The sequence below is a fragment of the Bufo bufo genome, unplaced genomic scaffold (genome assembly GCF_905171765.1).
Source record: "Bufo bufo unplaced genomic scaffold, aBufBuf1.1, whole genome shotgun sequence".
NCBI classification, from domain to species: domain Eukaryota; kingdom Metazoa; phylum Chordata; class Amphibia; order Anura; family Bufonidae; genus Bufo; species Bufo bufo.
Window position 1 is genome coordinate 7,611 of NW_024400300.1, and position 21,201 is coordinate 28,811.

The window sequence follows — 21,201 nt, forward strand, 5'->3', positions numbered from 1 at the left end:
CAGTAGTATGATGGTATATTGACCATATCTTGGTGCCATGATGTGACTGTAGATAAACATGGCTGCTTTTTGGGTTGCGGTTAAATCTACATTGTATATGTGAGTCGTCGCCTCGTTTCCAGCCTGTGACCACCAGAATGAGGGATTCACCCCACTTGATGAGTAAATCTGGTTCTGCTCATGATGTCTGCCTGGCGCCCTTCTCCCTCCTCCGGACCGTTACTAGCAGTACTCCTTTATTCTGTTCGCAGCGCTGGGATTGGAAGAACCGGGACGTTGATAGCTTTGGATATCCTCCTGAAGATGGCGAGAGATGTGAAGAAGGTGAATGTGTTCAGCTGCGTCCAGCGGCTACGAAAGAGCAGAGTGAACATGGTGCAGAACAAGGTGCGGTCAGAGTGGACTGTGGTGTGGTTGTACGTCTGCCCTGTGTGTGCCCCTTCTCTGAGGGCTGTGACTGTCTAGCATCCATCAACTCCTCCCTGCAGAAGTCATGGAAATATTGTGCTTGCTCTGGGGTTACCATGACAATGCCAAGCACTTCCTCCTTTGTGCATGGACTTCCTGCTAATGGAGTCTTTTAAGGGTAGAACAAGGACTTGCTGGGACGGGATCTCAGTGCAGCCGTGTCTATGGGATCCTGCCAAAGTCACATGACAGGAAATTCTGGCAATAAATTGACATAAATTGCCATGGCAACCCCAGAGCAAGCACAACAGTCCCATTACTGCAGAAGGCTGGAGGCCAGGAGAAGGTCAATATTAGTGATATTATTGACAATGTGTAACGGACCGTTTCAGCAGACAAGGGGTTAAAATCCGTTTAGGCGATGTGCCCCTTTCTGAGAGACAGGCCCAGCTACCGCAGAACACCAATGTCCCGAACTGGATACAAAATAGCACTCCAAACTGGAACCTCACGAATAGCTGCTAGCAGACGAACAGGAATCAGCTTACACTCCTGGCAATCAGTCTCTAAAGGCATACAGCGGATCCCCCCAATAACGAGACAAGGCTCCGTGTTGAGGGTCAAGCAGTGGTCTGAGGTGCTGGCACACCCAGCCTGGTTTTTATTACAGTTGTTGCAATTACAGGTCCGCCCACAGGGTGGTATAAAACAACCAAGCCCATCTGGTGTACACGCCCCTAGGGGACCAGAATGAAGACTGTGACATAGGACAGATGCAGCACTGTAGGATACACAGAGACAATACATCCCCACAATGCATCATGGTTTCCTCCTCTCTGCCCTGGAGACACCCGAGGCGTAATCCAATTATCTCTCAAGACAAAGAGAAGTCACCAATACACATGTGCAGACAATAGGACAGACATCACCCTTTAAACACACAATGGGACAATGGCACAATAGAAACACACCCAGCATTTTCCTCCCAAGCTGACAAGTTACACTTATTATAAATTGTTACAACTTTGTGAGTTTACATTGGCCATACATATAACTTACATCAATTTAAACAGTATAACTTGGGGACAAACCTATCCAAAATTCACTTGAATCGGTTCAGGGGTTTAAAAGTTAGTATGGGCCATAATCCTGAGGCAAGAGGCTGATAAACAGGCCTCTCCAAAACCCAGTGGCGAGGTTGGTTTCACCACACATCCCCCCCCCCCCGGGAAGAGTAACCAGATACCTGACCTGACGCCGGTCGGTACCTGAGTTAGTCTGGCAGCCCACCCACAACCCAATACTGGACCTGTTGCATTTGGTAGCCTGTCTCTGTCCAGTGAGTCCACCAAGGTTATGTTGGAAGCTGGTACTCCCGGTCTCTGTGTTGCTCCCTGGCTTGGAGTGGAGGTTGCTTTGTGGGCAGGGATCAGCGGTACTCTGCCCTGGTGCCAGCGCTACCACGGAAGAAGCCTGGTTGTTGGAGGGGGAGACCGACTGTCTCTACCCCCTGTGCTGTAAGTGCAGAGACCACGGTCCCATCTGCACTGTTGTGGGGCTTACTGTCTCCCCCTGGTGCGTTAAGCTGCCGCTGGGGAGAGGGGGTAACAAGCTCCTCTCCCATACATACTTCCAGCCGCTGGGGAGGGCGACCGACCGTCTCCGCTCCCAATACAGTGTCCTGCTGCTGGGGAAAGGAGACTGGGCTCTCTATTCCCTGCTGGACACTCTGCCGCTGGGGAATGGAGACTGGGCTCCAAATTCCCAAAAAATCACTCTGCTGCTGGGGGGGCAGGAACAACTACCTCTGCCCCCTGTAACTCAGCCTGCCGCTGGGGAGGGAGGACGCTGCTCTCCTCTCCCTGCATTTCACACTGCCTTCCCGGAATATCACTCTGCTGCTGGGGGGCAGGAACAACTACCTCTGCCCCCTGTAACTCAGCCTGCCGCTGGGGAGGGAGGACGCTGCTCTCCTCTCCCTGCATTTCACACTGCCTTCCCGGCATATCACTCTGCTGCTGGGGGGCAGGAACAACTACCTCTGCCCCCTGTAACTCAGCCTGCCGCTGGGGAGGGAGGACGCTGCTCTCTTCTCCCTTCATTTCACACTGCCTTCCCGGCATATCACTCTGCTGCTGGGGGGCAGGGACAACTACCTCTGCCCCCTGTAACTCAGCCTGCCGCTGGGGAGGGAGGACGCTGCTCTCCTCTCCCTGCATTTCACGCTGCCTTCCCGGCATATCACTCTGCTGCTGGGGGGCAGGGACAACTACCTCTACCCCCTGTAACTCAGCCTGCCGCTGGGGAGGGAGGACGCTGCTCTCCTCTCCCTGCATTTCACACTGCCTTCCCGGCATATCACTCTGCTGCTGGGGGGCAGGAACAACTACCTGTGTGGCGAAACCAACCTCGCCACTGGGTTTTGGAGAGGCCTGTTTATCAGCCTCTTGCCTCAGGATTATGGCCCATACTAACTTTTAAACCCCTGAACCGATTCAAGTGAATTTTGGATAGGTTTGTCCCCAAGTTATACTGTTTAAATTGATGTAAGTTATATGTATGGCCAATGTAAACTCACAAAGTTGTAACAATTTATAATAAGTGTAACTTGTCAGCTTGGGAGGAAAATGCTGGGTGTGTTTCTATTGTGCCATTGTCCCATTGTGTGTTTAAAGGGTGATGTCTGTCCTGTTGTCTGCACATGTGTATTGGTGATTTCTCTTTGTCTTGAGAGATAATTGGATTAAGCCTCGGGTGTCTTCAGGGCAGAGAGGAGGAAACCATGATGCATTGTGGGGATGTATTGTCCCTGTGTATCCTACAGTGCTGCATATCTGTCCTATGTCACAAGTCTTCATTCTGGTCCCCTAGGGGCGTGTACACCAGATGGGCTTGGTTGTTTTATACCTCCCTGTGGGCGGACCTGTAATTGCAACAACTGTAATAAAAACCAGGCTGGGTGTGCCAGCACCTGAGACCACTGCTTGACCCTCAACACGGAGCCTTGTCTCGTTATTGGGGGGATCCGCTGTATGCTGTTAGAGACTGATTGCCAGGAGTGTAAGCTGATTCCTGTTCGTCTGCTAGCAGCTATTCGTGAGGTTCCAGTTTGGAGTGCTATTTTGTATCCAGTTCGGGAGTTGGTGTTCTGCAGTAGCTGTGCCTGTCTCTCAGAAAGGGGCACATCGCCTGAACGGATTTTAACCCCTTGTCTGCTGAAACGGTCCGTTACACAATGTATAATCCATGGATCTCCAGGTCCCCAAAGATGGGGAGGACGAAAAATATACAGTATGTACAGATGGTTCAGGTAGATGGGGCTGACATCAGATTATCTCGGGCTATGGGCCAACTGATCATGAAGACCATGATGCTTTTCAGTAGACTCAAAAAGGGAGGAGAACAAATGGTTAAGTCCTCCAGAGACCTTGGATTGTGATATGGGGTTTATGAGATCACAAGCCGGTTATAGCTTCCAGAGGGTCCTGGGTGGGGACATTTTGTCATCACAAGAGGACCCCGGCCCTGATGACATCACCGTTGTTATGTTATATCACAGGAACAATACGCCTTCCTATACGACATCCTCCTGGAGGTGCTGCTGTGTGGCATGACCAGCGTACCTGTGCCGGACATCAAGAGACACCTTAGTCACATGACCAGACAGGACACCTGCACTGATATGGACGGGTGCGACAGGGAATTCCAGGTAAGAATGCTCTCAGACATTACTGCCCCCTATGGGATTGTGTATGGTATAGGTACTGCGATGAGTGATGGTGTGCTCATGGGAGTGTTGGTTTTTCAGGCTTTGGGGGAAATAACGGAATTATATCAGATTTATCCGTGTAAAGAAGCGAAGAAACCAGAAAATCTGAGCAAGAACCGGAACTCCAGGATACTGCCAGGTACAATCCGGGGGCGGACCACATCTCAAACCGCCATATATAGGAGTCTGACACCCCAACTGTGTGTGTGGGGGGGACTGACACCCATATCTGTATGCGGGAAGACTGACACCCCTGTCTATGTGCGGGAGGACTGACGTCACTGTCTATGTGCGGGAGGACTGACTCCCCTGTCTATGTGCGGGAGGACTGACGTCACTGTCTATGTGCGGGAGGACTGACACCTCTGTCTATGTGTGGGAGGACTGACACCCATATCTGTGTGAGGGAAGACTGACACCCCTGTCTATGTGCGGGAGGACTGACACCCATATCTGTGTGAGGGAAGACTGACACCCCTGTCTATGTGCGGGAGGACTGACTCCCCTGTGTATGTGCAGGAGGACTGACTCCCCTGTCTATGTGCGGGAGGACTGACACCCATATCTGTGTGAGGGAAGACTGAAACCCTTGTCTATGTGTGGGAGGACTGACTCCCCTGTCTATGTGCGGGAGGACTGACTCCCCTGTGTATGTGCGGGAGGACTGACTCCCCTGTCTATGTGCGGGAAGATGGACCCCCCTGTCTATGTGCAGGACGACTGACAACCCTGTCTATGTGCGGGAGGACTGACTCCCCTGTCTATGTGCAGGACGACTGACACCCCTGTCTATGTGCGGGAGGACTGACTCACCTGTCTATGTGCAGGATGACTGACACCCCTGTCTATGTGCGGGAGGACTGACCCCCATATCTGTATGCGGGAAGACTGACACCTCTGTCTATGTGCGGCATGACTGACACCCCTGTCTATGTGCGGGAGGACTGACACCCCTGTCTATGTGCGGGACGACTGACACCCCTGTCTATGTGCAGGACGACTGACACCCCTGTCTATGTGCGGGAGGACTGACTCCCCTGTCTATGGGCAGGACGACTGACACCCCTGTCTATGTGCGGGAGGACTGACACCCCTGTCTATGTGCGGGACGACTGACACCCCTGTCTATGTGCAGGACGACTGACACCCCTGTCTATGTGCGGGAGGACTGACTCCCCTGTCTATGTGCAGGACGACTGACACCCCTGTCTATGTGCGGGAAGACTGACACCACTGTCTATGTGCGGGAGGACTGACTCCCCTGTCTATGTGCGGGAGGACTGACACCCATATCTGTGTGAGGGAAGACTGACTCCCCTGTCTATGTGCGGGAGGACTGACTCCCCTGTGTATGTGTGGAAGGACTGACTCCCCTGTCTATGTGCAGGACGACTGACACCCCTGTCTATGTGCGGGAGGACTGACTCACCTGTCTATGTGCAGGACGACTGACACCCTGTCTATGTGCGGGAGGACTGACACCCCTGTCTATGTGCGGGAGGACTGACCCCCATATCTGTATGCGGGAAGGCTGACACCTCTGTCTATGTGCGGCATGACTGACACCCCTGTCTATGTGCAGGAGGACTGACACCCCTGTCTATGTGCGGGAGGACTGACACCCCTGTCTATGTGCAGGACGACTGACACCCCTGTCTATGTGCGGGAGGACTGACTCCCCTGTCTATGGGCAGGACGACTGACACCCCTGTCTATGTGCGGGAGGACTGACACCCCTGTCTATGTGTGGGAGGACTGACCCCCATATCTGTATGCGGGAAGACTGACACCCCTGTCTATGTGCGGGAGGACTGACACCTCTGTCTATGTGCGGGAGGACTGACACCCCGGTCTATGTGCGGGAGGACTGACACCTCTGTCTATGTGCGGGAGGACTGACACCCCTGTCTATGTGCGGGAGGACTGACTCCCCTGTCTATGAGCAGGACGACTGACACCCCTGTCTATGTGCGGGAGGACTGACACCCCCGTTTATGTGCGGGAGGACTGACTCCCCTGTCTATGTGTGGGAGGACTGACTCCCCTGTCTATGTGTGGGAGGACTGACACCCCTGTCTATATGCAGGAGGACTGACTCCCCTGTCTATGTGTGGGAGGACTGACATCCCTGTCTATGTGCGGGAGGACTGACATCCCTGTCTATGTGCGGGAGGACTGGCGTCACTGTCTATGTGCGGGAGGACTGACATCACTGTCTATGTGCGGGAGGACTGACGTCACTGTCAATGTGAGGGAGGACTGACGTCACTGTCTATGTGCGGAGGGACTGACGTCACTGTCTATGTGCGGGAGGACTGACGTCACTGTCTATGTACGGGAGGACTGACACCCATGTTTATGTGTGTATGTGCGGGAGGACTGACATCCCTGTATATGTGCGGGAGGACTGACATCCCTGTATATGTGCGGGAGGACTGACGTCACTGTCTATGTGCGGGAGGACTGACTCCCCTGTCTATGTGCGGGAGGACTGACTCCCCTGTCTATGTGCGGGAGGACTGACTCCCCTGTCTATGTGCGGGAGGACTGACACCCCTGTGTATGTGCGGGAGGACTGACTCCCCTGTCTATGTGCGGGAGGACTGACATCCATGTCTAGGTGCGGGAGGACTGACGTCACTGTCTAATCTGCGGAAGGACTGACGTCACTGTCTATGTGCGGGAGGACTGACAACCCCTGTGTATGTGCGGGAGGACTGACGTCACTGTCTATGTGTGGGAGGACTGACAACCCCTGTGTATGTGCGGGAGGACTGCCATCCCTGTCTGTGTGCGGGAGGACTGACGTCACTGTCTATGTGCGGAAGGACTGACGTCACTGTCTATGTGCGGGAGGACTGACTCCCCTGTCTATGTGCGGGAGGACTGACGTCACTGTCTATGTGCGGGAGGACTGACTCCCCTGTCTATGTGCGGGAGGACTGACTCCCCTGTCTATGTGCGGGAGGACTGACATCCCTGTCTATGTGCGGGAGGACTGACACCTCTGTCTATGTGCGGGAGGACTGACTCCCCTGTCTATGTGCGGGAGGAATGACATCCCTGTCTATGTGCGGGAGGAATGACATCCCTGTCTATGTGTGGGAGGACTGACGTCACTGTCTATGTGCGGGAGGACTGACACCCCTGTCTATGTGCGGGAGGACTGACTCCCCTGTCTATGTGCGGGAGGACTGACGTCACTGTCTATGTGCGGGAGGACTGACACCCTCACACCCCTGGCTTAGTTTTTGGCTGGTTAATGTCTGGATTAGTTCTTGGGGTGGTATTTAACCCATTTAGCATTTAGGGTGGTATTTGGTTTAGTCTAAGGGGTGGTTGGTGACTGATATCGCCTGGTTTAGTCTAAGGGGTGGTTGCTCCTTTGTCTCGTTCTCACAACCGAAAACGACCGCCAGAAGTACAATCGGGAAATCCTTGGTGTAGTGTGCGTTGATGTGTGCGCAATTTCTCCAAAATAACATCACAGAGACGTTCTCAAGTAGGTTCCAATAATGTGCCTGCTTCCAACAGCTAGGCGAGGATTATTTATACCAGAAGATGGGAGGCGGTCTTACAATCATGACCAATGAGGAGGAGACAGGTGATTGGCTCGAAGGCGGTCTTACAATCATGACCAATGAGGAGACAGGTTATGGTATGAAGTGATTGGCTGGAAGGCGGTCTTACAATCATGACCAATGAGGAGACAGGTGATTGGCTCGAAGGCGGTCTTACAATCATGACCAATGAGGAGACAGGTTATGGTATGAAGTGATTGGCTGGAAGGCGGTCTTACAATCATGACCAATGAGGAGACAGGTGATTGGCTGGAAGGCGGTCTTACAATCATGACCAATGAGGAGACAGGTTATGGTATGAAGTGATTGGCTGGCGAAGATGTGAATGATTGCGCAAACTTATGTTCGCGCGTTCGCACACATATTCGCGCCTTTTCCGTTGCCGCGCTTATCCTCGTGGATGAAGAAACCTTTGTTCGACGGTCCCCGTCCCTCCCGCCTCAGCCGGCGCCATGACACTGGTATCCTGCAGTAATACCAGGCCGGGAACAAATCAGCTACAGGTTGGGACGACCAGACCATCGTACGAAAGTCTTTGCGCAGATGCGAATGCGAACGAATCTGCGCATCTCCAAAGGATAGATGTCGACCATACGGCGAACAATAATTTTTCCACAACAGTGACCAGTTTGCTTTTTGGGTGTTGCGTGTTTGGTTTTTGTTTTGGGGTATACTATCTTAATTTTTAGGGTGGTTTTTAGATGATTTCGTTTTTGTGGTGATATTTCCACAGATTTGTTTCAGTGGTTTTTTTGTGGTATTTGGATGGTTTATTTGTTGTGGTGGTATGTGAACAGTTTGGTGTTTGGGTGGTTTTGGGATGTTTTATTTTTTTGGGTGGTTTTTGGACTATTTTGTTGTTTTCTTTGTGTTTTTTGTGATTCTTCAGTGAGGGGAAGGGTGGTGGGATGGATGAGGACTGGTAAAGACTGACTCCTCCTGTGTCTCTCTTCTCTCCCTAGATGACCACTCTCGTCCCATTCTGCTGTCATCGTTGACAAGAGATAGCACCCCCGGGTACATCAACGCTGTTTTTGTAAATGTAAGGAGGATGCTTCTAGAATATGTACCCCACCATAAAATTAACCTACATGTCATATAGTAGTAACCTACATGTCAAACTTCTGCTGCAGTAGATATGACATACAGGAGTCCATGGGCTGTGGCCCCAACTAGAACAAAGGACCTCTGTGACAGAGGACTTTCCCTGGAGCCCTGTTCTGTCAGATGGTGCAGTGAATGAAGCAATGTGTCTGACACCCTGACCTCCCCCAGGGATCAATGGGCCCCAGCTCCTGGACCCCCACATGATAGGTCTCGGGGTCACCTCACTACTAAGCCTCTCCTTTATTTCAGTCTAACTGTCTCGACGATGTCATGATTGCCACCCAACTGCCCATGGAGGAGACTCTGAAGGATTTCTGGTCCCTGGTCTGGGACTACAAGTGTACGTCAGTGGTGATGATGCACCGGGCCCGGGACCTGCAGCAGGTCAGTAACAACCTACCAGCCCGGCCCTACCCCCAACCATCTGGAAGTTCAGGTTGATTGTTCTCTAAGAAGCAATTCTGTAACTTTCTATGAGAAAAGGAAGCCCCCAGTATACAAGCCCCCAGTATACAAGCCCCCAGTATACAAGCCCCCAGTATACAAGCCCCCAGTATACAAGCCCCCAGTATACAAGCCCCCAGTATACAAGACCCCAGTATACAAGACCCCAGTTTGCACACATTTTGCGACTTTTTGACTTTTAATGCCTGCCTTTTTTGTAAAATGATGCAATAACAGACCCTCCGGACAGGAGAGATATGTGCAGTGCTGAGCTCACAGAGCGCTGTTCACACTGACACATTGTAACAGACCATCCGGACAGGAGAGATATGTGCAGTGCTGAGCTCACAGAGCGCTGTTCACACTGACACATTGTAACAGACCCTCCGGACAGGAGAGATATGTGCAGTGCTGAGCTCACAGAGCGCTGTTCACACTGACACATTGTAACAGACCCTCCGGACAGGAGAGATATGTGCAGTGCTGAGCTCACAGAGCGCTGTTCACACTGACACATTGTAACAGACCCTCCGGACAGGAGAGATATGTGCAGTGCTGAGCTCACAGAGCGTTGTTCACACTGACACATTGTAACAGACCCTCCGGACAGGAGAGATATGTGCAGTGCTGAGCTCACAGTGCGCTGTTCACACTGACACATTGTAACAGACCCTCCGGACAGGAGAGATATGTGCAGTGCTGAGCTCACAGTGCGCTGTTCACACTGACACATTGTAACAGACCCTCTGGACAGGAGAGATATGTGCAGTGCTGAGCTCACAGAGCGCTGTTCACACTGACACATTGTAACAGACCCTCCGGACAGGAGAGATATGTGCAGTGCTGAGCTCACAGAGCATTGTTCATACTGACACATTGTAACAGATCCTCCGGACAGGAGAGATATGTGCAGTGCTGAGCTCACAGAGCATTGTTCATACTGACACATTGTAACAGACCCTCCGGACAGGAGAGATATGTGCAGTGCTGAGCTCACAGAGCGTTGTTCACACTGACACATTGTAACAGACCCTCCGGACAGGAGAGATATGTGCAGTGCTGAGCTCACAGAGCGCTGTTCACACTGACACATTGTAACAGACCCTCCGGACAGGAGAGATATGTGCAGTGCTGAGCTCACAGAGCATTGTTCACACTGACACATTGTAACAGACCCTCCTGACAGGAGAGATATGTGCAGTGCTGAGCTCACAGAGCATTGTTCACACTGACACATTGTAACAGACCCTCCGGACAGGAGAGATATGTGCAGTGCTGAGCTCACAGAGCATTGTTCATACTGACACATTGTAACAGACCCTCCGGACAGGAGAGATATGTGCAGTGCTGAGCTCACAGAGCATTGTTCATACTGACACATTGTAACAGACCCTCCGGACAGGAGAGATATGTGCAGTGCTGAGCTCACAGAGCGCTGTTCACACTGACACATTGTAACAGACCCTCCGGACAGGAGAGATATGTGCAGTGCTGAGCTCACAGAGCATTGTTCACACTGACACATTGTAACAGACCCTCCGGACAGGAGAGATATGTGCAGTGCTGAGCTCACAGAGCCCTGTTCACACTGACACATTGTAACAGACCCTCCGGACAGGAGAGATATGTGCAGTGCTGAGCTCACAGAGCATTGTTCACACTGACACATTGTAACAGACCCTCCGGACAGGAGAGATATGTGCAGTGCTGAGCTCACAGAGCGCTGTTCACACTGACACATTGTAACAGACCCTCCGGACAGGAGAGATATGTGCAGTGCTGAGCTCACAGAGCGCTGTTCACACTGACACATTGTAACAGACCCTCCGGACAGGAGAGATATGTGCAGTGCTGAGCTCACAGAGCATTGTTCATACTGACACATTGTAACAGACCCTCCGGACAGGAGAGATATGTGCAGTGCTGAGCTCACAGAGCATTGTTCATACTGACACATTGTAACAGACCCTCCGGACAGGAGAGATATGTGCAGTGCTGAGCTCACAGAGCGCTGTTCACACTGACACATTGTAACAGACCCTCCGGACAGGAGAGATATGTGCAGTGCTGAGCTCACAGAGCGCTGTTCACACTGACACATTGTAACAGACCCTCCGGACAGGAGAGATATGTGCAGTGCTGAGCTCACAGAGCATTGTTCACACTGACACATTGTAACAGACCCTCCGGACAGGAGAGATATGTGCAGTGCTGAGCTCACAGAGCATTGTTCACACTGACACATTGTAACAGACCCTCCGGACAGGAGAGATATGTGCAGTGCTGAGCTCACAGAGCGCTGTTCACACTGACACATTGTAACAGACCCTCCGGACAGGAGAGATATGTGCAGTGCTGAGCTCACAGAGCGCTGTTCAGACTGACACATTGTAACAGACCCTCCGGACAGGAGAGATATGTGCAGTGCTGAGCTCACAGAGCGTTGTTCACACTGACACATTGTAACAGACCCTCCGGACAGGAGAGATACGTGCAGTGCTGAGCTCACAGAGCGCTGTTCACACTGACACATTGTAACAGACCCTTCGGACAGGAGAGATATGTGCAGTGCTGAGCTCACAGAGCATTGTTCACACTGACACATTGTAACAGACCCTCCGGACAGGAGAGATATGTGCAGTGCTGAGCTCACAGAGCGCTGTTCACACTGACACATTGTAACAGACCCTCCGGACAGGAGAGATATGTGCAGTGCTGAGCTCACAGAGCGCTGTTCACACTGACACATTGTAACAGACCCTCCGGACAGGAGAGATATGTGCAGTGCTGAGCTCACAGAGCATTGTTCACACTGACACATTGTAACAGACCCTCCGGACAGGAGAGATATGTGCAGTGCTGAGCTCACAGAGCCCTGTTCACACTGACACATTGTAACAGACCCTCCGGACAGGAGAGATATGTGCAGTGCTGAGCTCACAGAGCATTGTTCACACTGACACATTGTAACAGACCCTCCGGACAGGAGAGATATGTGCAGTGCTGAGCTCACAGAGCGCTGTTCACACTGACACATTGTAACAGACCCTCCGGACAGGAGAGATATGTGCAGTGCTGAGCTCACAGAGCGCTGTTCACACTGACACATTGTAACAGACCCTCCGGACAGGAGAGATATGTGCAGTGCTGAGCTCACAGAGCATTGTTCATACTGACACATTGTAACAGACCCTCCGGACAGGAGAGATATGTGCAGTGCTGAGCTCACAGAGCATTGTTCACACTGACACATTGTAACAGACCCTCCGGACAGGAGAGATATGTGCAGTGCTGAGCTCACAGAGCGCTGTTCACACTGACACATTGTAACAGACCCTTCGGACAGGAGAGATATGTGCAGTGCTGAGCTCACAGAGCGCTGTTCACACTGACACATTGTAACAGACCCTCCGGACAGGAGAGATATGTGCAGTGCTGAGCTCACAGAGCATTGTTCACACTGACACATTGTAACAGACCCTCCGGACAGGAGAGATATGTGCAGTGCTGAGCTCACAGAGCATTGTTCACACTGACACATTGTAACAGACCCTCCGGACAGGAGAGATATGTGCAGTGCTGAGCTCACAGAGCGCTGTTCACACTGACACATTGTAACAGACCCTCCGGACAGGAGAGATATGTGCAGTGCTGAGCTCACAGAGCATTGTTCACACTGACACATTGTAACAGACCCTCCGGACAGGAGAGATATGTGCAGTGCTGAGCTCACAGAGCGCTGTTCACACTGACACATTGTAACAGACCCTCCGGACAGGAGAGATATGTGCAGTGCTGAGCTCACAGAGCGCTGTTCAGACTGACACATTGTAACAGACCCTCCGGACAGGAGAGATATGTGCAGTGCTGAGCTCACAGAGCGTTGTTCACACTGACACATTGTAACAGACCCTCCGGACAGGAGAGATACGTGCAGTGCTGAGCTCACAGAGCGCTGTTCACACTGACACATTGTAACAGACCCTTCGGACAGGAGAGATATGTGCAGTGCTGAGCTCACAGAGCGCTGTTCACACTGACACATTGTAACAGACCCTTCGGACAGGAGAGATACGTGCAGTGCTGAGCTCACAGAGCATTGTTCACACTGACACATTGTAACAGACCCTCTGGATTCAGGGCCCCGTGTAATAATATAATCTTTTCGGACGTCTCGCCCGCAGATCGGTTTGTTGCGCTTTTGGCCACATCGGGGAGAATCCGGTTATGGGGGCTTTATCGTCATGGCGACTGTCAACCAGTCAGAGAACGGCTACAGGCAGACGTCGCTGAGTGTGAGGAGGGCTGGCGAGGTGAGTGTAGACGGTCATGTGACTTATGTCCCCAGTGATTGGCTGGTTACTGTGTTCCTGGATCACATGATCTTCCAGATGTTGGACTCTGCCCTGGACGTGACGCTGTGGCAGCTGGACTCGTGGCCCCTGGATCGGGATCTCCCTCACAATCCGTCCGCCCTCGTCACCCTGATCGGGGACGTGGAAAAACGTCAACAGCAGATGGCGGACAGCCACATCCTGGTCACCTGCAGGTCAGTGTGTAGTATATACCCCTGTGTACATTCCAAACCAGAACTGTGAGAACAGCTTTGGATGTGACTGGAGTATTGGACATGCTGTACCAGCAGAATTGTGTCTGCAGCTTTGGATGTGACTGGAGTATAGGACATGATGTAACAGCAGAATTGTGTCTGCATAGAAACATAGAAACATAGAAGCCTAGAATGTGTCGGCAGATAAGAACCATTTGGCCCATCTAGTCTGCCCAATATACTGAATACTATGGATAGCCCCGGCCCTATCTTATATGAAGGATGGCCTTATGCCTATCCCATGCATGCTTAACCTCCTCCACTGTATTTGCAGCTACCACTTCTGCAGGAAGGCTATTCCATGCATCCACTACTCTCTCAGTAAAGTAATACTTCCTGATATTACTTTTAAACCTTTGCCCCTCTAATTTAACACTATGTCCTCTTGTAGCAGTTTTTCTTCTTGTAAATCTTCTCTCCTCTTTTCCCTTGTTGATTCCCTTTATGTATTTAGCAGTTTCTATCATCTCCCCTCTGTCTCGTCTTTCTTCCAAGCTATACATGTTAAGGTCCTTTAACCTTTCCTGGTAAGTTTTATCCTGCAATCCATGTACTAGTTTAGTAGCTCTTCTCTGAACTCTCTCTAGAGTATCTATATCCTTCTGGAGATATGGCCTCCAGTACTGCGCACAATACTCCAAGTGAGGTCTCACCAGTGTTCTGTACAGCGGCATAAGCACTTCACTCTTTCTACTGCTTATACCTCTCCCTATACATCCAAGCATTCTGCTGGCATTTCGTGCTGCCCTATTACATTGTCTTCCCACCTTTAAGTCTTCTGAAATAATTACTCCTAAATCCCTTTCCTCAGATACTGAGGTCAGGACTGTGTCAAATATTCTATATTCTGCCCTTGGGTTTTTACGCCCCAGGTGCATTATCTTGCACTTATCCACATTAAATTTCAGTTGCCAGAGTTCTGACCATTCTTCTAGTTTTCCTAAATCCTTTTCCATTTGGCGTTTCCCTCCAGGAACATCAACCCTGTTACATATCTTTGTGTCATCAGCAAAAAGACAAACCTTCCCATCGAGGCCTTTTGCAATATCACTTATGAAGATATTAAACAAAATTGGTCCCAGTACAGATCCCTGTGGAACCCCACTGGTAACATGACCTTGTTTTGAATGTTCTCCATTGACTACAACCCTCTGTTGTCTGTCACTCAGCCACTGCCTAATCCACTCAACAATATGGGAGTCCATGCTCAATGACTGCAGTTTATTGATAAGTCTTCTATGTGGGACAGTGTCAAAAGCCTTACTAAAATCTAGATATGCGATGTCTACTGCACCTCCACCGTCTATTATTTTATTCACCCAGTCAAAAAAATCTATAAGATTTGTTTGACATGATCTCCCTGAAGTAAACCCATGTTGTTTTTCATCTTGCAATCCATGGGATTTTAGATGTTCCACAATCCTATCCTTTAATAGGGTTTCCATTAATTTGCCTACTATTGATGTCAGACTCACTGGTCTATAGTTGCTCGATTCCTCCCTACTACCTTTCTTGTGAATGGGCACGACATTTGCCAATTTCCAATCTTCCGGGACGAGTCCTGTTACTAATGATTGGTTAAATAAATCTGTTAACGGTTTTGCCAGCTCACCACTAAGCTCTTTTAATAATTTTGGGTGTATCTCATCAGGCCCCTGTGACTTATCTGTCTTCACCTTAGACAGCAAACTTAGAACATCTTCCTCTGTAAAGATACATGCATCAAATGATTTATTAGTCATTCTTTCTAGTGGAGGTCCTTCTCCTTTTTCTTTTGTAAAAACTGAACAGAAGTATTCATTAAGGCAGTCGGCTAGCCCTTTATTCTCTTCTACATACCTTCCGTCCTTTGTTTTTAATTTAGTTATTCCTTGTTTTAATTTCCTTTTTTCATTTATATATCTGAAGAATGTCTTATCCCCTTTTTTCATAGACTGAGCTAGTTTTTCTTCTGCCTGCGCTTTAGAAGTTCTTATAACTTGCTTGGCCTCTCTCTGCCTAATCTTGTAGATTTCCTTATCTTCATTGCTCTGGGTTTTTTTATAATTACAAAATGCTAGCTTTTTATTTTTAATGATTTGGGCCACTTCTGCTGAGTACCACAGTGGTCTCTTCCTTTTTTTGCTTTTACTGACAAGCCTAATGCAATTTTCTGTTGCCTTCAATAATGCACCTTTTAAGTAGTCCCATTTCTCCTGGACTCCATGTAATCCGTTCCAGTCTGATGAGGACTCATTTATGACTAATTTCATTTTTGAAAAGTCTGTTTTTCTAAAATCTAAAACTTTTGTTTTTGTGTGGTGGGACTCTTTCACAGTTCTTATATTAAACCACACTGACTGGTGATCACTAGATCCCAAGGTTTCGCCTACAATGACATCATATACCGAATCCCCATTTGTGAATACCAAATCCAAAATGGCCTCCCTCCGAGTTGGCTCCTCAACCACTTGTTGTAGACATAACCCCAGTAGGGAATTTAGAATATCTGTACTCCTGGTAGAACTTGCTATTTTGGTTTTCCAGTTTATATCTGGAAGATTGAAATCTCCCATAATGATAACTTCTCCTTTCATTGTCATTTTAGCTATTTCTTCAACTAGTAGATCATCTAGTTCTTTAACTTGACCAGGTGATCTATATATCACACCTACACGAGTTACTGCATGGTTAGCAAACTGCAACGTAACCCAAACTGACTCTATGTTGGCCTCACCAACTTGTATTAGGTTAGATTTAATGCTATCTTTCACATACAGGGCCACTCCTCCTCCTTTCTTGCCTTCTCTGTCTCTTCTGTATAAAGAGTACCCTGGTATGGTTATGTCCCAGTCATTTCTTTCATTAAACCATGTCTCCGTAACAGCCACTAAATCTACATTCTCAGATGCCATTATTGACCCAAGTTCATTGATTTTTTTACCTAAACTGCGAGCATTTGTAGACAGGACTCTGAGCTTATCATTTCTTAACCTCTGTGCTTCTGACCTGTTCTGGCATTGTTTCGGGGGGCAATTGGACTCTTTTATTTTCACTCTTTTGCCCCCCCCCTTCCTAGTTTAAATACTCTTCCGCAAATTCTTGGAGTTGTTCATTAAGTACATTTGTTCCTTTGAGAGAAAGATGCAAACTGCAGGCTTGGGTGTGACTGGAGTATAGGACATGATGTAACAGCAGAAGTGTGTCTGCAGGTTTGGGTGTGACTGGAGTATAGGACATGCTGTACCAGCAGAATTGTCTGCAGCTTTGGAAGTGATTGCAGACACTGATAATAACGATCCGCCTGTGTATGTCTGCAGTGACGGTGCGAGCCGCTGCGGACTGTTCTGCGCCGGCCTGATTCTCTGTGATCAGATCCGCAGTGATGGCGTCGTAGACGTGTGCCAGGCCGTGCGGTTGCTCCGGAAAAGACGCTGCCAGTTTATCCCTAGTAAGGTAAGTGCTGTGTGGTAAGTTGTGTGCACCCCATCATATGACCTGGCAGAGGGCGTGACACCCTGTCAGGTACGGGGACCGCCCTATCATGTGACCCGGCAGAGGGCATGACACCCTGTCAGGTACGGGGACCGCCCTATCATGTGACCCGGCAGAGGGCGTGACACCCTGTCAGGTACGGGGACTTCCCTATCATGTGACCCGGCAGAGGGCGTGACCAGGTGTGACACCCTGTCAGGTACGGGGACCTCCATATCATGTGACCCAGCAGAGGGCGTGACACCCTGTTAGGTACGGGGACCGCCCTATCATATGACCCGGCAGAGGGCGTGACACCCTGTCAGGTACGGGGACCGCCCTATCATGTGACCCGGCAGAGGGCGTGACACCCTGTCAGGTACGGGGACCGCCCTATCATGTGACCCGGCAGAGGGCGTGACACCCTGTCAGGTACGGGGACCGCCCTATCATGTGACCCGGCAGAGGGCGTGACACCCTGTCAGGTACGGGGACCGCCCTATCATGTGACCCGGCAGAGGGCGTGACACCCTGTCAGGTACGGGGACCGCCCTATCATGTGACCCGGCAGAGGGCGTGACACCCTGTCAGGTACAGGGACCGCCCTATCATGTGACCCGGCAGAGAGTGTGACACCCTGTCAGGTACGGGGACCGCCCTATCATGTGACCCGGCAGAGGGCGTGACACCCTGTCAGGTACGGGGACTGCCCTATCATGTGACCCGGCAGAGGGCGTGACACCCTGTCAGGTACGGGGACTGCCCTATCATATGACCCGGCAGAGGGCGTGACACCCTGTCAGGTACGGGAACCGCCCTATCATATGACCCGGCAGAGGGCGTGACACCCTGTCAGGTACGGGGACCGCCCTATCATGTGACCCGGCAGAGGGCGTGACACCCTGTCAGGTACGGGGACCGCCCTATCATGTGACCCGGCAGAGGGCGTGACACCCTGTCAGGTACAGGGACCGCCCTATCATGTGACCCGGCAGAGAGTGTGACACCATGTCAGGTACGGGGACCGCCCTATCATGTGACCCGGCAGAGGGCGTGACACCCTGTCAGGTACGGGGACAGCCCTATCATGTGACCCGGCAGAGGGCGTGACACCCTGTCAGGTACGGGGACCGCCCTATCATATGACCCGGCAGAGGGCGTGACACCCTGTCAGGTACGGGGACCGCCCTATCATATGACCCGGCAGAGGGCGTGACACCCTGTCAGGTATGGGGACCGCCCTATCATGTGACCCGGCAGAGGGCGTGACACCCTGTTAGATACGGGGACCGCCCTATCATGTGACCCGGCAGAGGGCGTGACACCCTGTCAGGTACGGGGACCGCCCTATCATGTGACTCGGCAGAGGGCGTGACAAACTGTCAGGTACGGGGACCGCCCTATCATGTGACCCGGCAGAGGGCGTGACACCCTGTCAGGTACGGGGACCGCCCTATCATGTGACCCGGCAGAGAGCGTGACACCCTGTCAGGTACGGGGACCGCCCTATCATGGGACCCGGCAGAGGGCGTGACACCCTGTCAGGTACGGGGACTGCCCTATCATGTGACCCGGCAGAGGGCGTGACCACGTGTGACACCCTGTCCCCCCCGGCAGGCAGGCTCACCGTAGTACTAACCCCACTGTAACACAAAGCGCACTCACACACGGATAATGGCGGTTACTAAGGTTTTGTAAGTGTATGCGCAAATAAAGTACACAGAATGTCAGAGATATTTAGGATGTGCAAACGTTATACAGGAGGTGTAGTGCAGGTGCTATACTACTGGAGAAAAGCGCTTTACAAACGTTATACAGGAGGTGTAGTGCAGGTGCTATACTACTGGAGAAAAGCGCTTTACACACGTTATACAGGAGATGTAGTGCAAGTGCTATACTACTGGAGAAAAGCGCTTTACAAACGTTATACAGAAGGTGTAGTGCAGGTGCTATACTACTGGAGAAAAGCGCTTTACAAACGTTATACAGGAGATGTAGTGCAGGTGCTATACTACTGGAGAAAAGCGCTTTACAAACGTTATACAGGAGGTGTAGTGCAGGTGCTATACTACTGGAGAAAAGCGCTTTACAAACGTTATACAGGAGGTGTAGTGCAGGTGTTATACTACTGGAGAAAAGCGCTTTACAAACGTTATACAGGAGATGTAGTGCAGGTGCTATACTACTGGAGAAAAGCGCTTTACAAACGTTATACAGGAGGTGTAGTGCAGGTGCTATACTACTGAAGAAAAGCACTTTACAAACGTTATACAGGAGGTGTAGTGCAGGTGCTATACTACTGGAGAAAAGCGCTTTACAAACATTATACAGGAGATGTAGTGCAGGTGCTATACTACTGGAGAAAAGCGCTTTACAAACGTTATACAGGAGATGTAGTGCAGGTGCTATACTACTGGAGAAAAGCGCTTTACAAACGTTATACAGGAGGTATAGTGCAGGTGCTATACTACTGGAGAAAAGCGCTTTACAAACGTTATACAGGAGGTGTAGTGCAGGTGCTATACTACTGGAGAAAAGCACTTTACAAACGTTATACAGGAGGTATAGTGCAGGTGCTATACTACTGGAGAAAAGCGCTTTACAAACGTTATACAGGAGGTGTAGTGCAGGTACTATACTACTGGAGAAAAGCACTTTACAAACGTTATACAGGAGGTGTAGTGCAGGTGCTATACTACTGGAGAAAAGCACTTTACAAACGTTATACAGGAGGTGTAGTGCAGGTGCTATACTACTGGAGAAAAGCACTTTACAAACGTTATACAGGAGGTGTAGTGCAGGTGCTATACTACTGGAGAAAAGCGCTTTACAAACGTTATACAGGAGGTGTAGTGCAGGTGCTATACTACTGGAGAAAAGCGCTTTACAAACGTTATACAGGAGGTGTAGTGCAGGTGCTATACTACTGGAGAAAAGCACTTTACAAACGTTATACAGGAGGTGTAGTGCAGGTGCTATACTACTGGAGAAAAGCGCTTTACAAACGTTATACAGGAGGTATAGTGCAGGTGCTATACTACTGGAGAAAAGCGCTTTACAAACGTTATACAGGAGGTGTAGTGCAGGTGCTATACTACTGGAAAAAAAAGAACTTTACAAACGTTATACAGGAGGTGTAGTGCAGGTGCTATACTACTGGAGAAAAGCACTTTACAAACGTTATACAGGAGGTGTAGTGCAGGTGCTATACTACTGGAGAAAAGCACTTTACAAACGTTATACAGGAGGTGTAGTGCAGGTGCTATACTACTGGAGAAAAGCGCTTTACAAACGTTATACAGGAGGTGTAGTGCAGGTGCTATACTACTGGAGAAAAGCGCTTTACAAACGTTATACAGGAGGTGTAGTGCAGGTGCTATACTACTGGAGAAAAGCACTTTACAAACGTTATACAGGAGGTGTAGTGCAGGTGCTATACTACTGGAGAAAAGCGCTTTACAAACGTTATACAGGAGGTATAGTGCAGGTGCTATACTACTGGAGAAAAGCGCTTTACAAACGTTATACAGGAGGTGTAGTGCAGGTGCTATACTACTGGAGAAAAGCGCTTTACAAACGTTATACAGGAGGTGTAGTGCAGGTGCTATACTACTGGAGAAAAGCACTTTACAAACGTTATACAGGAGGGATAGTGCAGGTGCTATACTACTGGAGAAAAGCGCTTTACACACGTTATACAGGAGGTGTAGTGCAGGTGCTATACTACTGGAGAAAAGCGCTTGACAAACGTTATACAGGAGATGTAGTGCAGGTGTTATACTACTGGAGAAAAGCACTTTACAAACGTTATACAGGAGGTGTAGTGCAGG

At 50.2% G+C, this 21,201-nt stretch overlaps 1 protein-coding gene across 1 annotated transcript; it reads left to right on the forward strand.

Annotated features, from left to right (window-relative positions):
• The first annotated feature begins 253 nt into the window (after positions 1-253).
• Positions 254-17,371, forward strand: LOC120983867 (receptor-type tyrosine-protein phosphatase mu-like). Its single transcript, XM_040413255.1, has 8 exons — positions 254-387; positions 3,968-4,117; positions 4,217-4,316; positions 8,721-8,800; positions 9,115-9,249; positions 13,494-13,622; positions 13,701-13,858; positions 17,218-17,371. Exons 1-8 carry the CDS (start codon positions 304-306, stop codon positions 17,369-17,371), a joined length of 990 nt encoding a protein of 329 aa, XP_040269189.1. The 5' UTR covers positions 254-303.
• The last annotated feature ends 3,830 nt before the right edge of the window (positions 17,372-21,201 follow it).